The sequence below is a fragment of the Gymnoscopelus braueri genome (genome assembly GCF_963280865.1).
Source record: "Gymnoscopelus braueri genome assembly, chromosome: 14".
Lineage (NCBI taxonomy): Eukaryota > Metazoa > Chordata > Actinopteri > Myctophiformes > Myctophidae > Gymnoscopelus > Gymnoscopelus braueri.
The window spans coordinates 17,136,445-17,161,651 of record NC_137619.1 but is presented as its reverse complement, the minus strand read 5'-3'; the positions used below and the strand labels follow the sequence as shown (position 1 = coordinate 17,161,651).

The following is a 25,207-nucleotide window of genomic DNA, read 5'->3' as shown; positions in this document are numbered from 1 at the left end:
TCCAAAACTGTTATTTTTTCCGGAAATGGAAGAAAGAGCCTGCTGTGTTCCAATGGATACAATGTAGTTATTATTTAGTCACAAGCTCTTGTTAATACGCTTAATTGGTTAAATATGTATAACAACCACAGACAGACTTAACCACTTTCACTTAAAAAAAAAAAAAGAATAGCAAAAAATAGCCGATCTACAAGCTTGTCTTGATGCGACGAGTTGTGAGCTTGTAGATCACCTATTTCTGCTACTTTTGTGTGACACTGTAGTATGACGAAGCAAGGCATTCATTCAAAAGGATCCCTGGCTAATTTTAAGTTTTAAAACATCTTAAATATTGTATTTATTTTAGAAACATTCATCTTTTACTCAAGCCGGACAATGCTCGTTCCAAGTTGATGATGTCATTTGCCCATGTGTGGTCCAGCCCTATGGAATGCATGTGCAAATAAACCAACTTAATACTTCCTATGGTTAATATGAGCATCAAAACAATATTTTGAATATGTTTTATTTGCATATGTATTCTATACATTCCATAGGGCTGGACCACACATGACAAATGACATCATCAACTTGCGACAGGCATTGCCCATCTTGAGTTAAAGTTTCTAAAATAAATACAATATTTAAGGTGGTTTAAAATCGTAGTTATAGAGGGCAATTATAATGTATTAAAGGGGAAATCCACCCATTTTCAATATTTAACTATGTCATTAATATAGCATAAAGGAGTTGTGTGGAAATAAGAAAAAATTTAAAAAAAAATTAACATTGCAAAAAAATTTAACATTGCAAAAAAATTAACATTGCAAATTACACTGTGATGACTCATCATGGTGTAATTTGCAATGTTAATTTTTTTGCAATGTTAATTTTTTTTGCAATGTTAATTTTTTTTTTTTTTTTTTCTTATTTCCACACAACTCCTTTATGCTATATTAATGACATAGTTAAATATTGAAAATGGGTGGATTTCCCCTTTAACGCATATAAGGCTTATTAGCCAGGGATCCTTTTAAGAGAAAAAAAACATTAAGATGTTGAAATATGGAGATACACAAGGTTTCTGCCCGACAGCAACGATATGTTGGATTCATGAGGGACCACCACCGCGGCTGTTGTCGGCTGTTGTCGGCGACGCCGTGTCTGATGCCGCTGCCGGAGAATGCACTCGCTCCTTCTGACCACATGAGCAATCAATCAGAATAACAAGCAGCCAAATGACCTGGCCCAGGGCGTCTCCAGTGGGATGGGGTACTACTATGTGGGGGCAAATTGTGAATTTGCGCGGGCGTGTACGTGTGTACAGTTCTAATAAGCCCATAGGAGAGCCCTATTTTGAGGACGGTAATGACGGTATGAAAACAAAAACATAAAAAGATGTGGACAACAAGGTTTCTGCCAAACAGTACTATGCTTTATGTGATAGAGATAGCCAGACAGACAGAGGGAGAGAGAGGGAGGCCTAGAGAGGTAGAGAGAGACAGAGAGAGGATGTGTGTGAAATGTAAAGTAATGCTTGTCATTGGGAATCTGGACGTTAGGAAAGTTAATGAGTAGCCTGACACTTAGAGGTCCAAATCTGATTACTGGCAGTGGAAATGTATCTTGCGGACAAAGTTATTGGTGAAGTGCCCTTGTGCAAGGAACTTATGTAGCTCTCTTGCATTACTCTAAAATCTAAATGAAAATCGAAGGCACGGTAAATGTGTCTCGAGTCAATTTGCCAGGGTAAATATTTAGGCCAAGAGGGGACGTTTTATGCTGAGTGAAATAAAATAACAGCAAGGCGCATCATACGACCAAAATGAAAAGGACTATCCACAAACCAGAGAAAGCCCACAGGAAAGTAATTGCTCGGATTCATTTCCGTGTCTGAAAATAGAACGCACACAGTGTTCCAATTACCAGTCTAATGCTGCTGGAATGTCTCCCATATACTGTACAACAATAGTCATGCAGATGATTCAAGTTCTAATCCACTTTGTGCACTCAATGAAAAGCTACCTATCATTTTATGCCATTGTAATATGGGAAGAAAAAAGTATCTACATTTCCAATCTGGTTCTGCGGGATTCTATGCCAACACTGTTATGCGTTACATCTATTGCCTAAGTGCTGTTGCTTTCACTGTTGCATTCCGAGTGCTGCTAACTTGTTAAGTTGTGTGCCTAAAGAATATGAACTGATTTTGTATGCGCTGTGGGTAAGAATGTAAATGCCTAAAATGGAAATGGAAGTGGGAAGGGAAATTAACTGGCATGTCTTTAGGTGCTTGTTAAAAACACTTGCTCATGGGTGTTTGTGTAACTGTACAGGCATCAAGTTTTGTCTTTTAAAACTGGAGGCAGTTTTAAGCATGCCATCCTGAATGTCAACGTCTTGATTTTCTTTTAATGTTTCAACTATTTACAAAATACTCTAACAGCATGCACAATTTTCTCCTACTCTTGTGTTTGCACTTCATCTGTTCCCTTGTGGGCCAAGTTAAGGAAGCGAGAACACATAAGCTTCAGGTTAGGTTGCTTATTATGACTGACTGTATGCACGTGTTACTTTAAAAACCTAGGTGGTGCAGTAAACAAGACTTGTTTTGCAATGCAGGATTCAATAGGTTCATTCTCTATTAAGAAACCTGATGTATAAATGTACTGTATGTGTTGAATGATTCCCAGAATGCCATTATCATGCTGCTGTCAATGTTGTGCGAGGCACTGAGGCGGCATTGGTACAACTTGCCTTTTATAAATGTTTTTCTTTTGTATATATATGTTTTTTTGTGTAGTATGCGTGTGTGGTTTATTTGTCTGTCTTTCTAAATAAAAGTTGAACTGATCTGATCTTAATCTTCTTTATGTACCCAAGCCTTTCAGTAATGTAGCATACTTTTTCTTTGTGATCTTGACAAGGCAAAATCCATTATCACCATCAAACGATGCATACATATGAATCAAACTTGCATTGAAAGCAACAATATTGTACTACTAATACAGTAATAAACATAACATTCCAAAGCTGAATGCGGAACGGAGATCTGACCTTGAAAACAACCACAATATAATATATGCCACACTACTTTGACAAACACACTGGGTCTATTCATCTAACGCACATTAATTAAAATTCATAAGAACAGGCGTGGCGTCAAGGTCAAGACGAAGGGTTTTTCAAATGTGAGCGAGCGGTAAACGAACAGCCCTCCCCACACCCACTACATGTCATTTCATTTCCAGACGTTACAGAGAGGTCCCCGACTGTAACAGCATGCTCGCCGTCCGGATGTTTTAGAGGACAGAGCTCATGCCTTTCGCAGGCCCCAATGCACTATGCGCAGGTGCTGAGCGTCTATGTGCGTTTGATATGTGCGCGTGTCTACAAAGTACCTGTGTGTTTGTGTATGTGTGTGTGGGTGTGCATGCAGACGCGTGTGCACATGCCTGTGAGAGTGGGCAGAACGTGACACCCCTGAGGCCCCCTGTGCCACCATCCGCTAAATTAAACCTCTCCTCCCCCTTCTCTTGCCTCTTTGAGAGGGGGGGGGGGGGGGGCTTCGGGCGGGCCCCCGTCCTCGCACAGCCAGCCCCGCATGCCAGCCGGGGAGCTTTCATGAAACGCCACTCCCCAAAGCCCAGAGCAATTGGCCTGTTATTGTCCACTCATCCACTGCTCAGAGGGTGTGAGGAAGGTAAGGTAACGGGGGGTTGTCGAAAGAGCCTTGAGCGCTGCTGAAACCATCCCAGGTACTTTAATGTAGGACTCTGTTGCACTTTTCCGTTTGATCACATTCCCGGCCTTTATTTGCCCTGGGTGAGAGGGGAGGTAAAAAAGGACAGAGGGGGTGATTATTACTGATATCAGCCACGGGGCTGATAAGTCTTATCAGCCCTGGGGGCTGATACGGCTGCTGTAGCTGACCAATCAGTGCAAGCTAAATTGCTACCGCGCCCACTGAACTCGCTGCAGAGGGAACTCAGCACGTCAAACATGGCCGGTTGCTGCGTTGATCAAATGCTATTTTAACCCTAAGGGTATGGAATAAACAAATTGTTGTCGCCCCCAGTAACCAGGCAACAACGACTGCCCAGGTGATAATAATCTATATTTATCAACAAAGGCTGTGTGAGCCCATATGCTGGATGAAGCTTTGTGTCTTGTCATGTCATTGTGCTGACATGTTTTTTTTATCTAATGATGTGAAGCTTAGGCAGACAACTCAAAGCAGTGCCAACTCCTGATGATGGGATCAGTCACATGCAGACTTCATCTGATTGAGGCGGGCTATTTCATCCTCCCTGGCTGCATCTCAGGTGCTAAAATAAAATCCTGCGTCCTTTCCGTCGGTTATGTAAAGAAGGAAAGGACATCTACAGTATATGAAGGTAGATATGTTGCAAAATTTGACAGCTTGTAGATTTTATTTTAGCACTCAAACGAATTTTCAGTTACAAAAACAAAAAAGTAACAGAAAAAATATGTAAACGAGTGTAGACAGTTGAACAACAATAATTGTATATTCTTCAATTCTATACTTCACCTCAAACTCCATGTGTATGAAAGCGTGCAAATTTCAATATACACGTGTATTTCTCATTTTATTGAGTACTCAAATCAACTCCACAAGCTCTCGAATTTTGCGACATATCTACCTTCATATTGATGTCCTTTCCTTCTTTACATAACCATGTAGGAGTGAGGCTAGAGGAGCTAGGACATAGCAAAATGAGGATCTCAGATCTCAGCTCTGCCATCTTGCTGCTGCTGCTGCCTGCTATGCTGCTGCTGCTGCTGCTGCTGCTGCTTAGCTCAATGAAGTTCCCACCACCACCACCCCAGCATCCACCTGTTGGCTCTATTTCTATACGATTCCCTTAAGGGGGTCGAGCTATTTAATTCCCTGTAATATCTATTTGGCAGATCATTTATTTATTATAATATTCTCATTACAGGGGAATTAATGAATTGAGACTTGACGCCAAAATATGCGTATAGATATTTATGCTCACTAAATATGTTTATTTCTATCCAAGAGTTGTCTAACTAAACCGCAATATTGCTCCAAAATACCGGCTATCAGCTTCCTCGAGTCCTATCATAAAATCATTAGTGTGAATTTACCCATTTATCCATTAACTCAGAGAGTGTACCAACCGGGTGCATTTGGTGACATTTATACACTCTCTGGGTTAAAATAACACTAAGGATGTTACTGTGTGTAATATCCTATTATATATTGTATATGGGCCCAGAAAAAACTGGAGTGTGACAAAGAGAGTCATATTATCATCCACAGTGTGAAGGATTGGAGTACCACCGGACAACTGAGGACCAACTTCTCATTGTAATCACTGTTGTTGAACACAACTTTGACATTCTTTTGGCATAAAAAAAGACCCCAATCAGACCATTAACCAATGGAAAAGTATTGTATGTTAACCCTGATACTGTATGTTCTCCTTAAATATACTACAGGTATTTACTTTGCTAATTTGAATTAAAGGTAGGGTAAGTGATTTACTTTGGTTAAAATAAGTGTTAAATAGCTCTATTTTCTGATAGTACTCATTGCTATAGAGTGTTTGTTCAGTAGAAGGAGTCTCCCATGTCTCTCCAGCTCTTTATTAAACAAAAAAATGCATTTTCAGTGCGCTCTCCTGATTGGCTTAAATGTTGTCATCACCTACATGAAAATGTACTATATTCTGTTTACTAAAGAGCAGGAGAGACCCCTGTGACCGAACAAACGCTCTGTAAAAATGATTACTATCAGAATATAGTACTTTAACCTTCTTTTTTTTTTTTATAAAAAAATATGTATATATCACTTACCCTACCTTTAATTTAATCAATAATAATAATGATGAATAATTTCCAAGTTTACCAAGAAAAATAAACATTTTGTACTTAATTACTCACATGCCAGCAAACAGGAGCCAGCAAACAGGAGCCAGCAAACGAGCGCTTACCCTTCATTCATGTGTTTTCAGGTGCTGAAGCTACTCTCATACTTTGTACCACAGACAACTTCGTTGATGAATACATGCGTATCTCTATTCACCACCTGGATGCCAACTTTAAGGATAAGGTCAAGTTGAAAACCATCACTCCTACTGTACACAACTTCTGTGTTAAGATCCAAATTGTGTCCTGTACAGCACACAGTAAAAAACCCAGTGTTTATTTGACCATTTTGTAAGAGAGTAGAGCGTGCAAATGGAAACCAAAATGGATCGTACCCTCTCAGAGTTAAATTAACACTGAAGATTTTACGGTGTGTTAAAGTGTGTGTGCGAGGTCGTGTGTGTGTGGTAGCTGTCAAGAAGGGAGAATATGAATGTTGCTCAGGTAGGTGAAGAGTTATGAATGGTCCTCTCATATCAGTAACTGTAGTCCAGGAACCCAACCAGGACATCCGCGCTCACGGCCTTCTGACCAGCACCTCATTAATCACACTCCTACAGCTGACAAAGAGTAATTACCCTCTGAGAGACACACACATACTACAGTATAGACCCACACGTGCACATGGCGCTATGCTCGCGCTAACTGTACAGCATGTAATACACAGTATGTAACTATGTAGTATGCAAAGGTATGCGAGGCAGGATACGCGCATACAGTAGCGGATTTCATTTGCATAAACATGTTCATGTAGGGGGGTAGTTGAGGCTATGCCCAAACTATACATGCACATACAAATACATTTATACACAAGCATGCGTGTGCACTTGTGCACACACACACACACACACACACACACACACACACACACACACACACACGCGCACACGCACACACACTTTCAAGGGTACACAGTAAAATCCAGAGTGCTCATTTGACTCGGACACCCTTTTACGGGTTCATTTCCCCATCCAACCAGAGTTAAATGAACACTCCGGATTTGACTGCATAAGTCCCAAAGCCTGTGAGGGGGCGTGTTTCCAGAGGTGTTGGACAGGTCATGGAGCCCGCCTGCTTCGGGGAGAGTCGGTCTGTCTGGGAAATGATGGAACCCTCAACCTGTCCCCATTCATCAAGCCCACCACACATATTAATTATCACAAACCTTCAGAGATACAGCAGAGGACACAGTCCCGATCCACGCCCCCCCGACCCCCCCCCCCCTTCCCCCCCCCCGACACACACACCTCCGCCACACACACATAAGCCTGATTTATACTCAGTTGCGCGCCGTTGTCTCGCACCAAAAATGTGCGATCTATAAGCTCACAACGTGTCGTGCTGCGATGTGTTGTGAGCTTGTAGATCTGTTATTTTCATTTTCTGTGCAAGACACAATGTGCAACCAAGCATAAATCAGGCTATACACGTACTAGGCTATATGCACACATATTCATAAGCACACAGCGCAGGCAGGCACTCACACACACACTGGCCTCAAGACCCTACTCGCAGTTTAAAATTCAGCCGTGGCAGTGGTACGATATTGATCTAAAGTGTAACTGACTGTGGCACGCCAAGTTAGGACTGTTTTTTTCCCCCCTTCGTTTTTTTTATTCACCAAGTCCCAAACCAGCTTGACAGAAGAGCCTAATTTAAGGGCTTTTTTACAGGGAGCGACACAACCTACGTTCTCGCTTGGATCTGTGGGGTTGCACTGCGCCCCCTCATGTAAAATGACATTTGAAAGTTAAGGAACGTGTTTAAACGTGCCGTGGAGAAAAAGGTTCAACACACTGCAACTATAACGCAGGCGGGGATGTGCATGAGACGAGCATGAGCGCAAAAACTTCACATGATCGCGCCCAATTGTCACTATGCCTGTCAGATTAACCACGCCTCACTACCTGTGTGCTCGCCTCTCATAGAAAATGAATTACTAGGCACATCAATTGCTCCCTGTGTGAAAAGCCCTTCATACTTCTTTGTCTTATGACGGTGCCGCTCTCAGAAAGTAACTTATTTTCGAGCAAAAAAGGTGATCATCATGTCAGCGCTTGCGACTTTCTCCAAAGCACTTTACAATGTGCATTACATTCACGCACCACCTAGGCACCAACTTGCTCATTGGTAGCAGTTACTGCAGACAGTTTCATTATTGGTGTGTCTAAATCAATAAATATGGCTGTCGAGATGTGAATGGTGAAGCAAACTTCACTCAAGTTATTTCAACGCAAATAGGAAGAAGAGGCTAAATTCATTCATTCATTCATTCATTCTTGTCAGCCCGTTCGCTTCATTCATGCCGCCCAACTTCATTATAGCAGGTGGGTCTGTCTTTTTTTCAGACATAATTATAATTTCACGGGCTGTGTGGGCTGTATGTCGGCTTTTTTGTCGGTTTTGGAGTTTATCGTCATAGCCATAGTCTACATACAGTATGTATATAGTCTAGTCCAGTGGTTCTCAATCTTTTCAGGCCGCGACCCCCCAAAATAACAAAATAATCATATTTGAACTGGGGCCTCCCCAAAATAATCATTTTTGAACTGGGCCCCCCCACCCAGACAAGAACTTGGAATTGTAGGAATTGAGGCATTACATTTAGTTTGACTCGGTTCCACAGATAAAAATTGTGAAAATAGCCGATGAGGTTGCAGATCAGCTATTTTGCCTCTTTCTTTTATTTATTATTTAACAATTTGGCAAATGTTTGACCAGTTACAGTATAGTTTGTTGATTACTTTTGATGCAGTAAAGGTCTTTTTTCTTTTCTTTCTTTTAAAAAAGATATTAAAAAGGTCTTAAAAGTCCTTAAATTGTCACATCTGGGGACCCCCCCAAAATCATGTTTTTGTGGGGACCCCCGACCCACAGGTTGAGAACCACTGACCTAGTCTAGTGCACCTGACGTCAGTAGCCTGCTGTTGCAGCAGCAGACAACAAGACAGACACCCGACTCAGTGAGGTTAAACAGTCATCTTTGTTGAAATGTTTCCACTGCCGTGGTTTCCTACAGTGGATGTATCTTTATCAGCTATGCTGGTTTCCAATCAAAGCCTCTTATTTAAAAGCGAAATTTTAACTTACCTGGAGTTTATAGAATAGCCTTTAAAAAGCGACCCAACGCAACCCACGGCTCTTGTTTTGATGTCAATAATATTATAGGTTCCATGGCGGCCAGCAACATTGAACAATGATATAAAGTTGATGCATTTATCCAACAGGAAAAAGTCCACGGCACATGGTTAGTCCTGCTGCCTGCCTCAGACCTCGTTGGCACATCAAAGGCAGTCAGCACTGCGGCACAGATCAAAGTGTTGTTAATGAATGGTTTAAATAGGAGAACTGATGGTCACATTGAAGCGCATTACAACACCAATTTCACCGGATTTGGATCGTGAGTCAGGCTATGGGCAATTTGTTCATGACATTCTTTTAAGCTTTTCTTTTTTTTCTCCTTCTTTTTTAACACCTACAATTCCGGGCCCCTGGGCTGCAGCCCACCCTAGCCCAATGGTAAATACGGCCCTACTGGCCACGCCTCCAAGTCTTAAGTTAAGTCATAAAACCTGGTACTTAAAGGTAGGGTAAGTGATATACAAAAAAGTGTTTTGTTAAAAGGTTAAAGCACTATATTGTGATAGCAATCATTGCTATAGAGTGTTTGTTCAGTAACAGGAATCTCCCCGTCTCTCCAGCTCTTTGATAAACAGAAAAAGAAAATTCAGGTAGGTGACAAACTTTCAGCCAATCAGGAGAGAGTACCCATTTATCAGCTTAATTTTTATAGTGTTCCAGTTCCAATTGTGTCTGCTCATTTCTCCAATTTCACTTGTTTAATCTGTATCCTGACTGAGTTCTCTATCCTGATTGGATAAAATTGGTATCCCGAACCTGAAAAAGATTTTTCTGTTTAATTAAGAGCTGGAGAGACATGGAGACTCAAATGACTGAACAAACACTTTCTAGCAATGAGTACTTTCCGAATATACAGCTATTTAACAGTTATTTTAACCAAAGAAAATCACTTACCCTATCTTTAAGACGAGCAAAATAGGGCCCTCAGTGTCACTGTGCACGCAAAGCAGTGGCACCAGAAGCTCCGCCCCCTTCACTCACAGAAAATGAACAGAGAATGGAAGTGAACGGGAGGCGAGTATTTAATTTGCGCACGTGTGACCGTACCCTGAATTAGGTTTTACAGTAAGTTTGCTGCTCGGAGTCCACCCGGCGCATACAAAGACACAGCGATTCCCCCCGAGCCTGTCCTTAATTGAGAAGAGATCATTAGCTTGAGTTGAGCTCTCTAATCTTTTTTTAAGCATTTCATAATAAGATGGAGACCAGCGTGTATCCACCGAGAGACGCTTTTGAAGCCGCCGCGTCAAGATTAAAGTCCTCTAAATGACCCTCTTTTGGTCCTCCTTAGACAAGACATCCACAGTAAAACTCTCAGTGTTCATTTATACATTTGTAACTCAGAGAGTGTGCAAGTGTAACCAAATGGACCCTTGTCGGTCCACACTTTTACACTCTCAGAGTTAAATTAACACTCAGAATTTTGCCGTGCAACATCATCCTCATCACTCCCGCGTTTCCTGGACACCAGTCAGACAGGGAGTGCCGACTCTCTGAAACTGAGCGGCCAATTAGAACGGCTGCGGAAAAGATAAAAGTGTCATTATCACGCCAACCACAGACCATACGTCGCGCCAATTAATGAGGGTGTCTGCAGCGCGCCATGCCGGGCAAAAAAAGACCACTCCTCCTCCCTGGCTAAAGCAAAGAGAGAGTGAACAAGGGGAACTAGTCAACGATCTGTGAAGTCGGTGACAGCCACAGACACTGCGACAGTTAATTGATCTTCATTACCTTAATTATGGCTGTGATGTGGAGCAGTGAGTGAAAAACGGGTCACACCCTCAAATGACTCGCTCTGAATGAACACCGTTAAGCTATCTGCTGACCTTGAAACTAGCCTGAAAGTAATGGCATAAGTGTGTGTACGCACGTGTGCCAGTGTGTGTCTATCACTGTGTATGGGTAGAGTTGTACGGTGCCAGTTTTTATATTTGTAAGCCTATGCTGGTAGTAATGTTATTACAGCTTAGGATTGCACAAAAAAAGAAGGCTAAACAGCAGGCATGTAACCGCCATACATGGAAAAGACCCTGCAACCACTATCCTTGACTTCTGTTTACAGTGCAACAGATACTGTAATTGCTTTTTGTGCGTACTGTTGGTTTGTAACAACATTAAGCGGCCCATAGATTCCCAAGCTGCTTCTTATACCCAACTGGACCAAAGTGGTTTGAACTGACCGACATTGCCCTGCATTCTCACTAGTGGGGCTAACAATTAAAGTACAAGGGTTTATGTTGTCTATTCACTGAAGGAATAACACATATTATAGAGAACAAGGGAAAGGGAAATACAATAAAATACTATTATGAAAAAGCTACAGTGCCTTTTGCGGGAATGTTGGCCTATGGCTGGCACTAGAACAGGGATGGGCAACTGGCGGCCCGCCGTCACTCAATGCGGCCCCAGGCCAAAATCCCCCCCAAAAAAAGTAATCTAAACATATCCGAAATGGTGAACTATTGCCTTCAACTGTTCCAAACATGCAACTTTCCATGAACCATTTTAATTACAACAGTCCACCAGTAGAGCGTGCTCTCGTTTATTTTAATAGAAGCCTTATTAACTATAATTCTAGTGTTCATTTTTGTATATTTTTAAGCCAAGGTTACAGCAATACTCTGAAAGGCATACTCAGGAATGTGAAGTTTTGTTTAGCAGCACAGCTGTAGTAAGTTGATAGAAGCATTACTAAATGCTAAATAAAAACAAAGTTATAACAAATAATAATAGTTAATATCCCTTATTTATCAGATATGTGACTATTATGGGCTTTTTGAGTAATGGGGTACTACTGGCGAGAGTGCCGATAAACAGAGGCGGGCTGGGACCAAAATTCTGCCCTGGCATTTTGGTCCGAACCGGCGCACCGCCCCCGGACCGTTTTGTCAACGGGGGGGGGGGGCCTGCCGATAAACAATGCGGCGGCCCCCCAGAGTGATTGAGGAAATTTTGTGACCCTCACCATCTACAAAGTTGCCCACCCCTGCACTAGAGGAAAGGCCATGGGGTTACCATTATGCAATCTGTCTGTTGGATTATGAGCTCTTTTGTGCTCAGCAATTTGTGCTCAGCAATTTCAAGGCAATCCAATACTTTGAGATCTATTGTATGCAAATGGAAGGTTTGGCCTAATGGAAAGGCCATGGGGTCACCAAAATCAGTAGGGTTGGTCCTCCGGGGAGCATTAATGCACTCAGCTAGCTTAATGACAATCCACCCAATAGATTGTAAGTTACAGTACAGTATGTTGTGTGCAAGTGGAAGTTTTAGCCTGAGGGTGATGCTAGAGGAAAGGGGTCACCAAAATCAGTAGGATTCATCCTCCAGGGAGCATGAAGGTGCAAAGTAGAATCTATGGCAAGCCAGCTGATAGTTTTGTGATATCTTGTTTGGGACTAAAGTGCTGGATGAACGGACAGACGGCTGAACTGATGGACCAAGATTAGCCATCCTTAGTGCCCTGGTGTGGCAAAACAAATCTGTGATGATGCTAAATTACTGTATGTCAATTAATTGTTCTGTTGTACTCTCAGTATTTATGCCCTTTGTGTTTTCTCTATGTGTACGTGAATGTGTGCGTGTGATTGCGTGTGATTGTGTGCGTGCGTGCGTACGTACGTACATGTATGCACGTGCTGTACTAATATGTGTGTACATGCATGTATAGTTTGGTATATAAGAGGCTAAGGTTTCACCACATAAAGGACAAAGGAGCTATATCACATCCAATTATTCTAGTGATTGAAGAGAGTGTAGCAATCACATAATCTCCTCATCTCTTCATCATTTTACTGGCACTTTGTTTTCCTGCGTATTCTTGCAAGACCTACTGTAACTGCACTGCTACTTCATCAAAGTCCAGCAATCACATGCAGGATTTTGTAGAATTGCAGGTGTGTGTGTGTGTGTGTGTGTGTGTGTGTGTGTGTGTGTGTGTGTGTGTGTGTGTGTGTGTGTGTGTGTGTGTGTGTGTGTGTGTGTGTGTGTGTGTGTGTGTGTGTGTGTGTGTGTGTGTGTGTGTGTCCTATTGTATGGTTGGCTGCACTGTCAGCATGCCTGCCTCTGCCCTTGTGCTTGAGTAAACACCATCTGAGTTGGCTGGCTGTGTATAATATCTGTCAGGAAAGCTGGCACCCTGCGATCCCTGGATCCTGACCTCTGTCCCCAGGGAATGGCTGACGGGGGCCATCGTGGTGACATCGCTGGCCTCCCCTGTCGATCCGGCCGGCAATATTCCTAACATTCCTTCTTCCGCTCGCCGCACTGCTCAAAATGGCCTGTCCCCCCTGACCTATGTATGTAAATGTGAGATGGACTGCCTTATAGGATGCAACGAGTGGTTGTGGGGTTAGGATAAACATGCACTACAGGGGGAAACCGGGTTCAACAATGTCTGTCACCGAGATTGATGGGCTGCTCGAAACTCGAGTCATCATCTTGTCAGCCCTCGCAAACCGTTTCTCCTGCTGAATTAATGGCTCCTTCAGACAGAGAACTGTGTATCACAGTCCCTTTTACGTTAATCTCTTGGCAGTTGTGTTCTCAGATGAGTGATGGTTCCAGATCTTGCTATCTAAAAGCACATGCACATTTACATTTTACACGTTCAGCTGTCCAAAAGGACACATGCGAGCTGTCGGTAGAAACACTTTGGTTTTGCTACTGCAGGGACCTCTCAGTCATAAATGTCCACTCTAGTCACTGGGCAGGCTACTGTGTTTTCATTCAGTTAAAGCTAGAAGTGCTTTTAGGTAATACTGTAGCTTTCACACAAAGGGCAAGACCTAGCCGGTTGAGTGTCTAAATGGAAGTGCCGGAACTTGACGTCCGTTTACATTCTCCGTGAATGAAACAAGTGTTGTGATTGGTCGAAAAAGATGGTTTCCGGGGGAAATACGTACGACGGAATTCCCGCCCCTATACTATGTGGGAACGAGGCTACAAATGGTGTGGATTGATGTTAAATCTTACAACTCCTCTGGTTGTTATTATTATTTTAACAGACTTGTACTGTATGGTTCTTCTCCTGAATGCTCCAATCATTAAAGAAATATCACCAAATAGATAGCGGTAAAGAGGTGCACGCACATCCAAACATTTCGACGGGTGCTGGATCAAACTAGATAAACCGTGAACATATCACCAAATAGAGCCATCCATCCAGTATACTGAAAAATCATACATTTTGGACTTAAGATCAACCTTGGCTTGACAAGCACTGCTGAGTACTTGTCAAAATTGGTGTCACAACGAATTTTCATGTGAAAGACAAGTATCGGTGCTGTTAGCATCCATAGCCCATGTGTAAATGACAGTTGAGTTACAGGGGTAACCTGTTTGCTACTCACCAAGCATCAAACTGGAAAGCACAGCACTGTCTAAGAATGCAGTGATGCAGAAGAGATAGCAATGCAGTTCAACTGCCAATAAGTATAGTATAGCATATAATCTACGCTACACTATTAATTGGAGTCTAAGCTGTAGAATGACGCATACACCTTATTCTCTCTCCAATTAAATGGAGTAGCCAAACAAAGGCAAGGTGTTGTTAAACCAAACCTAATTGAGTTTGGCTGCATGGGCAAGAGAATAGGTAATTGGTTATTAAATCTAATGAGATATGTGGTTGATTCATTTACAGTCCTTTATCATATCACATTTATGTTAAATCTATCTGTAGGCACAAGAAGAGGCGGGTGTAATTTATTTCATCTAGAAATGTGCAAATGAACCGTGCACTTCCCAGGGCAATTATGCTTTCATTTTAACAAGTGTGTGCCTTGATATATTGCAATTGCAACTGTATAGATGTTAGTCACTGTGTGTGTGTGTGTGTGTGTGTGTGTGTGTGTGTGTGTGAGAGAGAGACACACTACACCCTCTGCAACCCACCCACCTTTGTGCTAACTAGCGAGCTATAATTAAAATTGTTTTGTTTGCACCAGTATCGCACTTCTGCTCACTCGCAGTGACAACACATTATTGCCTTATCGGAATCATATAAAATAGTATTCAAGTTTTCCCTACTGAGGTGTTTGAACACCGAGGCTAAATCCGTCCCGTCACCTTTAAGGACAAGGTCTCTGCGGTAATTCACCACCCAGATTCATAAGCACACACTCTGGAGGCATGACTTTGTAACAAATCCCCACCTCGCAGTACAAAAACACTGATCATCAGATTGCTGTTGCACTCGTTGGCTGCCATGGCCCCGGCGCATGCTTCCTCCTCTCTCTCTTGTCTCTCCCTGTCTTTATTCTTTCTCTTTTCTTGTTTCTCTCTCTCTCACGTGTCTCCAGGGGAGGAAGAGTTTTCTAGGATCAAGTGAAGAGGAGTTTTGTAATGACTTTAGGGGTTTGCTGGCAGCAACTTCCTGCTGTAAACTCTTTACTTCTGTTCTTGCTCGGTATAGACCAGGGTGTAATATTCTATATACAGCCAATATTGAATGAGGTGTAATTGAAAAGGACACTCAGAAGGGAAGGTAGGGGATTTAAGTTCAGCACTTGCCATCTGCCTCAGTTGAACTGTGAACGAACTGCTCACCAGCACAATGTGACTGAAAAGCTCAAATTCATACATAAAAAGGTAATTTCAGGTGAGAAAGTGGCCATCATTTTCACTTGCTGTTGGAAAAAATATTTGTAAAAACTGGCGTCAAGCATTTTCCCATTAATGTCTTTTTTTTATTTTATTTTGTATTGCATTTTCTCCTTTAAATTATTACAGAACTGAATAATGGAGACAATGTTGGCTAAACATCATTGCGTGGTTAAGAAGTAATGGACGTTTGAATTTCGTTCCTAAATCAATCTTTTCTCAGGGGAAATTTTTCGGCTAGACTTTTAGAATCAATATATGCTTTAAAATGCATTAAAATGCAAGTGATAATGTGTAACTTCCACAAAACGAACTACTTAATGATATTTAGTGTGTTGGATTACTACCTATTATAACTCAAGTTTATTGTCAAACCGGAATTCTTGAAAATTAAACAAACCACAGTATGCTTTGGAAAATGGTCTGCAGTAATATGAAGTATAACCCTGAGTTGTCATAGTCAGTGTACTACAAAAGCCAGACCACTGTGTGGTCCTTTAGAACAGTGGCTTTCAACCAGTGGTCCGGGGACCACCAGTGGTCCTTGAGGGAGTACCAGGGGGTCCCCAGCAAAATTAGTTAACATAGCGTCACAATCATTTTCAACCACTTAGCTTCCCACTGAGCATTTTTCGGGCTATTAGACGTCTAAAATACGTCTAAGGGCTAGGCTAAAACGGGGTTATAATTGGTCTAACAGTGAAAGTTTTTTAGCGGTCTAGGCTTAGCCTAGACGTTGATTAGCTGTTTTTTAAGCGTCTATTTATAGACCGTCTATATTATAGACGTTGAAATGACGTCTATAATATAGACGTCTATATATAGACGCTTAAAAAACAGCTAATCAACGTCTAGGCTAAGCCTAGACCGCTAAAAAACTTTCACTGTTAGACCAATTATAACCCAGTTTTAGACGGAGGTCTAATAGACGACTATGGCTCAGTGGGTTTGGCTATTTAAAAATAGCAGATCTACAAGCTCATAGCGCGGCACCGAGTGCCGCGCTATGAGCTTGTAGATCTGCTATTTTTGAAAAACCTTGAAAAAGTGTGCATATCTTTGAATATTTATATTTTTTAAAGCGGAAATTAACTGATATCTTTGCTTCTGGGGGTCCCTGGCACAAAACATTTTCAAATGGGGGTCCGCGGCAAAATATATATCAATTTAGGGGTCCTTGGCATGAAAAAGGTTGAAAACCACTGCTTTAGAAGATATCTCTGCTGTCCGGCAGGAACCAGCTAACTCCAAAATGTTCATTTTTCAGGAAATGACAAAAAGTGGAGTTAGGAGGTTTCGTTCGTCATTGATAAGAACAGCTGAAGGACCTCCAAGCTCACAATGAGGTTGGAGGTCAAAAGGGGGTGGAGCCTGGAGTCAGCTAAACCAGCTAACTCCGGTGGACTTGTTTAGCAGAGAATTCGAGGATCCAATGGAGTTAGCTGGTTTTGTCAGAAGCGCTTTTTAATGCTTTTCATTTTACCATCACACAGATGTAAAGGGTGTTCAATAGCCCTGATTTATGGGGGAAAAATGCAAAAGCATCAAAATGGAGTTAGCTGGTTTCTGTCGGACAGCAAACTGTTAAGTGTTATTGCTGTCGGTGTTCATGGACAACAGGTGAATCAACAGAGGTGTATTCTACCTTGGTTTTGTCATAGAGACCATGGTTGTCCAGCAGCATGCGTCTCTCAAGTCTAGCAAACCTCCTCAGGTCTCTCTCGAACTGCTGCGGGGGGGAACAGAATCAATAGTCTGAAATCAAATCTCTTTTTTTCACTTGTCTGTTTCAGTGGCATTGAGCAGAAACACAGTCTTTAATGCATTTGTTCCTCTTGGATGTACCTTATGACAATGTCACAAGCCTGAGTTGGATTCTGTGACCAGATTGTATCGATTCTCTTCATTCTTTTCTACATTTTATGTTGTTGTATACTTGTATATTATTTTCTGTGCCGTGTTAATGCATATGGATTGTCATTTTATATGGATGGGTTGTATTATTTATCAAAGATGCATGTCTCCTATTAACCTGACTGCAAAGCAAATTTCACTTTGGATGACAGTCTATTTTTACCATGACCTTGTCCCTCCACTACCAGTCCTAGTCCCAATATATTTATACTGATCTAATTTGAATTTAAAGGTGATTCCAATAAACATGAATCTAGACAATTTTACAAAGTAGTTACACAGGAAGAAATGCTGTAACTCAAGTACTTTTAAGCATAAAGACACACTCCACGCAAATAGTTTAGTCTAAAGTCTAATCTGTAATAATCCCTAATGTGCATTGTACATATAATATGAGCTTCCTCAGTACTTTATTGTTTATTTGCATCTACATTCACTCTTACTCAGTGGTGGAAAAAGTACTCAAATGTTTTACTTAAGTAAAAGTAGCGATACTGCAATGTAGAAGTACTCTGTTACAAGTAAGAGTACGGACTTCTACATTTACTTGAGTAAATGTACAAAAGTATTGGTATCAAAATGTACTTAAAGTACTAAAAGTAAAAGTACTAAATGTTTGAAAATAGCAGATCTACAAGCTCACAACGCGTCGCGATGCGACGCGTTGTGAGCTTGTAGATCTGCTATTTTCAAACAGCCTAGGTATAAGACAGGGCTGAAGTGGTTAATGTATGTTTTATAATGTAATGATTTATATCTGCAAAGTTGCTACTAACTAAAGTTTTCAAATAATTGTAGTGGAGTAAAAGTACAATATTTGCCTCTGAGATGTAGTGGAGTAGAAGTAAAAGTATTGGAAATTGGAAATACTCCAGTTAAGTACAAATACCTCAAAATTGTACTTGACTCATTCACTGACACTGACGTAAAAAACGTAATTTTTTTTCCAATTACCAAACCTGCCTCTGAAAAATAAAAAAAATATCTCACGTTCCTTCATCTCTCGCCACGACACATTTCATTGTAGCACACCCGGATACGGAAATACGTCAAATCGAAGATTTCCGTTTCCGTCCGCTTCCTGTTTAGGTCCCGCCCTAAAACGGTCTTTTCTCAGCTTTGCATTTCTCCGCCGTGGAATGGTGTTTAGCGACGCTGTTTTGAAACTGCTACTACTGCAAAATGGAATGTCGCCGATTGAAAATGTCTTCTCTGGGCCACTCACACAACTACCCTGTGTGTCTACAAACAGTTGAACACGCGATCATAAGGGATTTAGCAAGGTCTGTGGCGAGGTGAAAAAAGTAAGTGAGTTTTCCGTTTACATAGCGAAACATGGTGTTTTTGCACTGGGCTGGAGGAGAGAGACTCCGCCCCGATCGGAATGTTTGTTGTGTGAGCGGCGTGCACGACTCACCTGTGTGTTTAGAAACGATTGAACTTGCAATCATAATGAAAAAAAAATTATAATAATTTTTAATAAATATTTTTGGCAGTGGGCAAACACAGACAGAAATAAGTTTGGCAGGGAATGAGTTAAGTACAGTACTTGAGTACATGTACTTAGTTACTTTCCACCACTGCTCTTACTCCACCACTATTTTAAAGAAATAATTTTATTTTTACAGCCATACATATCGCCATGCTCCCTTCAAGTGCTCGTTACATTGGCATTCTAAGCCAATGAAAAAAATGGTTTCCTTTGAAAAGAAAACAGTGTGCAAGCTCTTAATGCTGCCAATATATTCAGCCCTGTCAGCACATTGTTGCTACCAAGGAAGATGGCAGCAGCAGATGCGGCTCTCCCTGCCAGCAACAATCATCACCCATGGCCATATCTAAGGGGGATACATGTTCGAATTCATTGAAATGAAGGGAGATTTGTATTGGCTGAAATGTCTTATTTGTCTGCTGTGGGTGAATGAAACTTTAGCATTTAAAAATATGCCCTGAAACTTTATTAATTTATCAAAACTGTATTTTTGTTCATTTGAACACTTTCATCTGTTGTAGATGGAGGATTGTAGATTGTAGATGGAGGATTGTACCATACCTCATTTACTCCAACTTCCAGTACATAAGCACATTTAATATCAGATCATTAGTTTTTATGTATTTTATGTAGTATTCTAATGGGTCACTTTTTTCACTTTCACCAGTGCTATTTTCTATAGTAAGACATCTCTACTCTTTTACTCAAGTATGGCTTGCAGGTACTCTTTTCCATCAGTGCAATCCTCTGCATTAAGAGAGAAAGTGGTCTATGTTGAGCTGTCACTGCAGTGTGAGCCAAAGGAATTTCTTTGGATGTAACCTGCATTTGGCATTAAAGGAGTAGTTCACCCAAAAAATTGCTTATTTTCTATCAATAACACACCCCTTGAATTCAAGGAGATTTTTTTGTTTTTGACTCATTCCTAAGCCAATAATTTGATGACCGGCGGTCACCAAATTATGATGACTCTTTGAGTCTCCTACCGGAAATACACCCGGTCATCAAATTATTGGTTCAGGAATGCGTCAAAAACCAAAAATCGCTGTGAATTCAATGCTTCATGGGGTGTGTAATTGATAGAAAAGAAGTCATTTTTTGGGTGAACTACTCCTTTAAGCCGCTTTCTATGCTGGTTGATTTAATTTGTTGCTTTTACACCACACTGTGTTCAGTGTGACCATCATTGTAAAAACTCTCTTACCCTGGAGCCGGTCCAGCCCAGGAGGGCAAAGGCGTAGCGGTCTTTAGGCGGTGACACCAGGTCCACTCGCACCGCCCTCCACCCCCTGCTGTCCCCCTCTTCCCTCTGGACGCCCCCCTCCACCTGGCTTCCGTCCAGCCGCAGGATGAGGAAGCACTTGGGGAAGTGGTCCATGGCCTCGAACGTGTGACAGGGCAGCATGTTCGCATCAAAGGTGGAGGCCTGGTGGTCACAGTACAGCAGAATGCCCTGGTGGGGAAGGAAACGGAACACACCTGATTGAACCTCTATGAAACTAGAATACATCTCTGGTTTAATTGCTGTCACCTGTTGTGTTGTTCACAGCTATTGTTGTAGCTTTTGTATTAACCTACATTTCATGGTCTACTGTTCACAATATAAGTCACAGATCTCACCCTCCTGTCTTTTTCCCCCCTCTATGAATTACACACCCATGACCATTACATTTACAGTTAATACATTTTACAAGGTACTATAAAAAAAGGTAAGATAAGAGTTTAATGTCCCCAAAGGGGCAATTTGCTTTACAGACAGTAATCCAACACAATAAATCATACACAAACACACAGTACAAGATCCATATACCGCACATTTGTCACAATGAATCATGAGGGTGAATAACGAGACACTCGATGACATCCGAGGTAGTTTGTTAAAAAAAGAGAAATAGCAGATGGAACACAAACACAAACTGTAACTACCATTATTGCTACCTTTGGGGACACGTAACCTCCAGTGTTGCCAGATTCTGTGAGAGAAACAAGCAACCAGGTCTAGGAAAACCAGCCCAAAAGCAGCGACTATGGGCCACGTGAGCATTTTAACATATACATCAACTATTTGAAAATAGCAGAGCTCACGACGCATTGTGAGCTTGTAGATCGGCTATTTTCAAATAAAATCTTGCAGGGAAATTATAATAAGCAGATCTGGCAACCTCTGCCCTGATAAGCATCTGGAACTCAACATGTAGAGGATCTTGTATGGGGGTCCCTGGCACAATATATTTTCAGATCTAAGTCAGTGGACAAATACTGTGCATACTACTTTGTGGGTCCTTGACATGAAAATGTTTGAGAACCACTGGTTTAAACATTAGGAAGCAAAACTACACTTTAGAAACAAGCCCAAAAAAAAAACGCAATCAACAACTACCAATATTTATTATTTACAAGAGACTTTACAGAAAAAAACAAGCCTTAAGTCTCTTATAATGATAATGACACTGCCAAGTTGGACTTGGCAGTGTTATTGGCAGTCGCTCACCCTTAATCACACGGTGAAACGGCAAGGGGGAGGGGCCTCCTACTAAAATCAACAAACACAGCCTCACAACTTGAGCCATACATGATTGTACATAAACATACAGCGCCGGTTTGCCATGCATGATTGTACATAAACATTCGGGTTTCTGGGCGGATTCTGATACTTCTTTCTGTTTTTGGCTACTTTATTTCGGTTTTAGGGTTAGGGTTAGGGTTAGGTTAGGGTTATGTTATTTAATTCTTATTTTTGGCTGATTTTACCGATTTATTATCAAAACATTTAAAAGTAACTAAAAAAAATATATATAATTTCTTTCCCCCGACTTTTTTTTGCCGCCTCTCCAAACTGCCGCTCTAGGCGGCCGCCTATGTCGCCTGTATGGACGTGCCGGCCCTGTAAACATAGACCATCTTCCTTCAATTGTACTAGATTTCGCATTTGTTTACATTTTCCGCAAACTGTACATGGCTACTTGAGTCAATGTTGGACTCAACATCACTGCACAGTCATTTGAATTTCATTTGTGAATCAATCTTTTCCCCCAGCGACTTTTCAAATCAATCTGTGCTTTAAAATGTCATAGTTTTTTTAAACAGCAATAATGTAACTTTGTACAATGATGTTGTGTGTTGGATCAAGTACATCAAGCAAGTTTAAATTGATTCTTATAGCATAGTGAGAAATGGAATCCAATCTCTCCCTCAAAAATCAAACAAACCTCTGTATGCTTTGGAAAATGATCTGTTGGCCATTTCAAGTACTCTATCTATACTGTGAGTCATATTCAGTGGGCTAAACATGCCGGATCACTAGAATGGTCCTTTAAAAGGCACTACTCGCCCACTCCCCAAAATGGAGCTTGCTATGGGTCTTTGTTTTTGTGTTGTACAGTATTTGCTATAATGGGCTAATTTAACCATTTGTAACTCTGAGTGTACAGATGCAACCTCTGGGTAGCGCAGTTGTACTGTACATTCTCAGAGTTAAATTAAAAGGGATAGTTCACCCCAAAAAAATACTTTTTTCCTATCGATTAGTCACCCCACGAAGACTTGAATTCATGGATATTTTGTAGTTTTTGTTGCATTCCTAAGCCAATAATTTGATGACCAGCGGACCGGTAGGCAGTGTTTCCGGGAAGGAGACACAAAGGAGACTCTTTGTGTCTCCTACCGGAACCGCAGCCGGTCATCAAATGATTGGCTTAGGAATGCGACAAAAACAACAACAAAACTAGAAAAAGTGCTCCTCGGAGCACAGGTCTCCGCCAGGTCAGGTAGGTTATTGTGGGCCAGCAATATTTGGAATTCGCCAATCAGGATGGAATATAAAAAGTCGGACTGAACCATCTTGATCACTTGACTATAGAGATAATGTGTACTGATTTGCATGATGTTTGGAAAAAAATTGTATGAGAAATATAAAAAAGAAAAATCGGCCTCCTGGTGGCGCTATAATAGGGCAATGTTAAAAGGGTGGCGTTTGTTCTTCAACGTAGTGCGAATGTGCGTGCAAAGTTCCACAAAAATCGGACGCTGCGTTCATAATTTGAGGCATTTTGTTGAAAATAGACCACTCCTGCAAACTTTAGATATCAATGTTAGCCAATCAGGATGGAATTAAAATTAAACAGATCCATCTTGATTACATGACTATAGAGATCATGTGTACCGATTTGCGTGAAATTTGGATAAAATCTGAAGGCTTAATCTCAAAAAATCTCTTTGTTTTATATAAGTCGGCCTCCTGGTGGCGCTATAAAAGACTAATGTAAAAAATGCAGGGCAGATGTTTTTCCTTGGTCTCTAGGGAGTATGCGTGCAAAGTTTCACGCAGATCGGTGCAGTTACAGTATAGTTAAAAACGCAAATCAGCCTTTTATAGCGCCACCATGAGGCTGATTTGAACATTTTCAAGTGGCATTTCTTCCTCTGCCTAGTGGGAATGTGTGTGTGAAATTTCACGGAAATCGCAAGCTGCGTTCATGATTTGAGGCATTTAGTTCAAAACGGACCAATCCTGCAAACTTTGGAAGCCAACCTTAGCCAATCAGGATGGAATATGGAAAATCAGACAGATCCGTGTTGATCACATGACTATAGAGATACTGTGTAATGATTTGCGTGATGTTTGGATCAAATCTGTAGAGTAATATCCAAAAATGGGTTTTGCACAAATTGGCCTCCTGGTGGCACTATAACAGGGCCATGTAAAATAATTGAGTTAGAGGTTCTGAATTGGCATCCAGGGAGTGTGTGTGCACAGTTTTGCAGCGACCGGCCCAACGGTGCTGGAGATTAGCTGTTCACAGACAGATGGACACACGGACGGACGGACGGACACACGGACGGACGGACACACGGACAGACAGGGGGTAAAACATACTCTCTCGCCATGCCTTTCGGCCTGGCGGAGACAATTAGCAATAGCTCATAGTTTCATTCTCTCTACTGGAACTGTGTTAAGCTGTATCTTCACTATAAAATAAAATTCAAATAAGAATACCCAGTACATACAATTTACAATGTTGGTATTTAACAGAAGCTCTTATTCAGAGAACAACTTACAAAGTGCAAGATCAGAGTAAATGGCATGAACCCTATAGGCATCAAAGAACAGGATAAATGATCTCGTAAATAGAGTGCAAATAAAACATGCTATCTAATTAAACATTCTTTGCATTTATTAAGCAATGTCCATCTAAATGACATTCATAACATAGTGTAACAAGTAACCAACATACATGTGCAGGGTTGAATGTTTGAAAACTTAAATAAATGGACAGATTTGCCGAAAATACTGGCTTAATGTGGTTAACACATGTTTTTATTATCAAACATTAATATCAAAAACATATCTTCCTTCCATCTCTATTATTCCTCCCTTTCCAGAAAACCACAAACGATGGAGCTTGTATGAAAACAGAATTTCACCCACTTCTTTACACAACATGTGATTTGGCAAATCATAATGAAGATCTCGTTCATCAATTAATTTGATGCACACAGGTGAGCAGTCACACCCAGCTCTGAGCCCAACTACAGATACTATTGGAGTGACTGCTTAAATCAGACATCGTCCACCCTGCTAACACTAGACACTCTCCTACCTGTCCAGTGCTCACAAGAAATGACTGAATCGTATAAACAACGTGAGTTTTGCATCACTACCCAAATGAAAGCTACGTGTTGTCTTCATGGATAGCTTTTTTGTTTTTGTAACAAAGTACTGCCAGCAAAAGGACATTAGAATGAAGGTCTTGTTAACGTCTGTTGAGAAAATAAATTCAAATTGTATTATTCTGATTTACCCAACCTAGGCACGGAGATAGGACAGTTTTGAATGAAACAGGTTTGAATGACAAACTTTTTATTGACTTGTTTGGGTGATTAATTGGCAGGCCCTGTTTGCAAGGTACATCTATGTGGATGTGTCCAAGTACATGTAGGTGGGTGTGTCCAGGTAGCTGTCATAAGAACAGTGTGACAGCCTGCTCCTCACCAGACAACTAACCACAACTTTATCCTGCTCTGTGAGTCCTGCTTCAGTTAGACAACCAGGTCACACAGAGGACTCAGTTACAGAGTGGACATTATGACAACAACTGAACTCTGCCCTGCACTCTTCTCTACTTGAACTGAAGAAACAATTTGTGAAAATGGTGAAGA

General features: G+C 41.3%; 1 protein-coding gene across 1 annotated transcript in view; it reads right to left on the bottom strand.

The window, feature by feature from the left end:
• Window positions 1-25,207, bottom strand: part of dntt (deoxynucleotidyltransferase, terminal) — a gene marked incomplete at both ends in the record, with an annotated part of 111,480 nt that overhangs the window by 15,684 nt on the left and 70,589 nt on the right. The window contains 2 exons of the mRNA XM_080449956.1: window positions 17,288-17,371; window positions 20,253-20,501. Of these exons, the coding sequence (XP_080306082.1) occupies window positions 17,288-17,371; window positions 20,253-20,501 (333 nt within the window). The remainder of the gene's footprint in view (window positions 1-17,287; window positions 17,372-20,252; window positions 20,502-25,207) is intronic.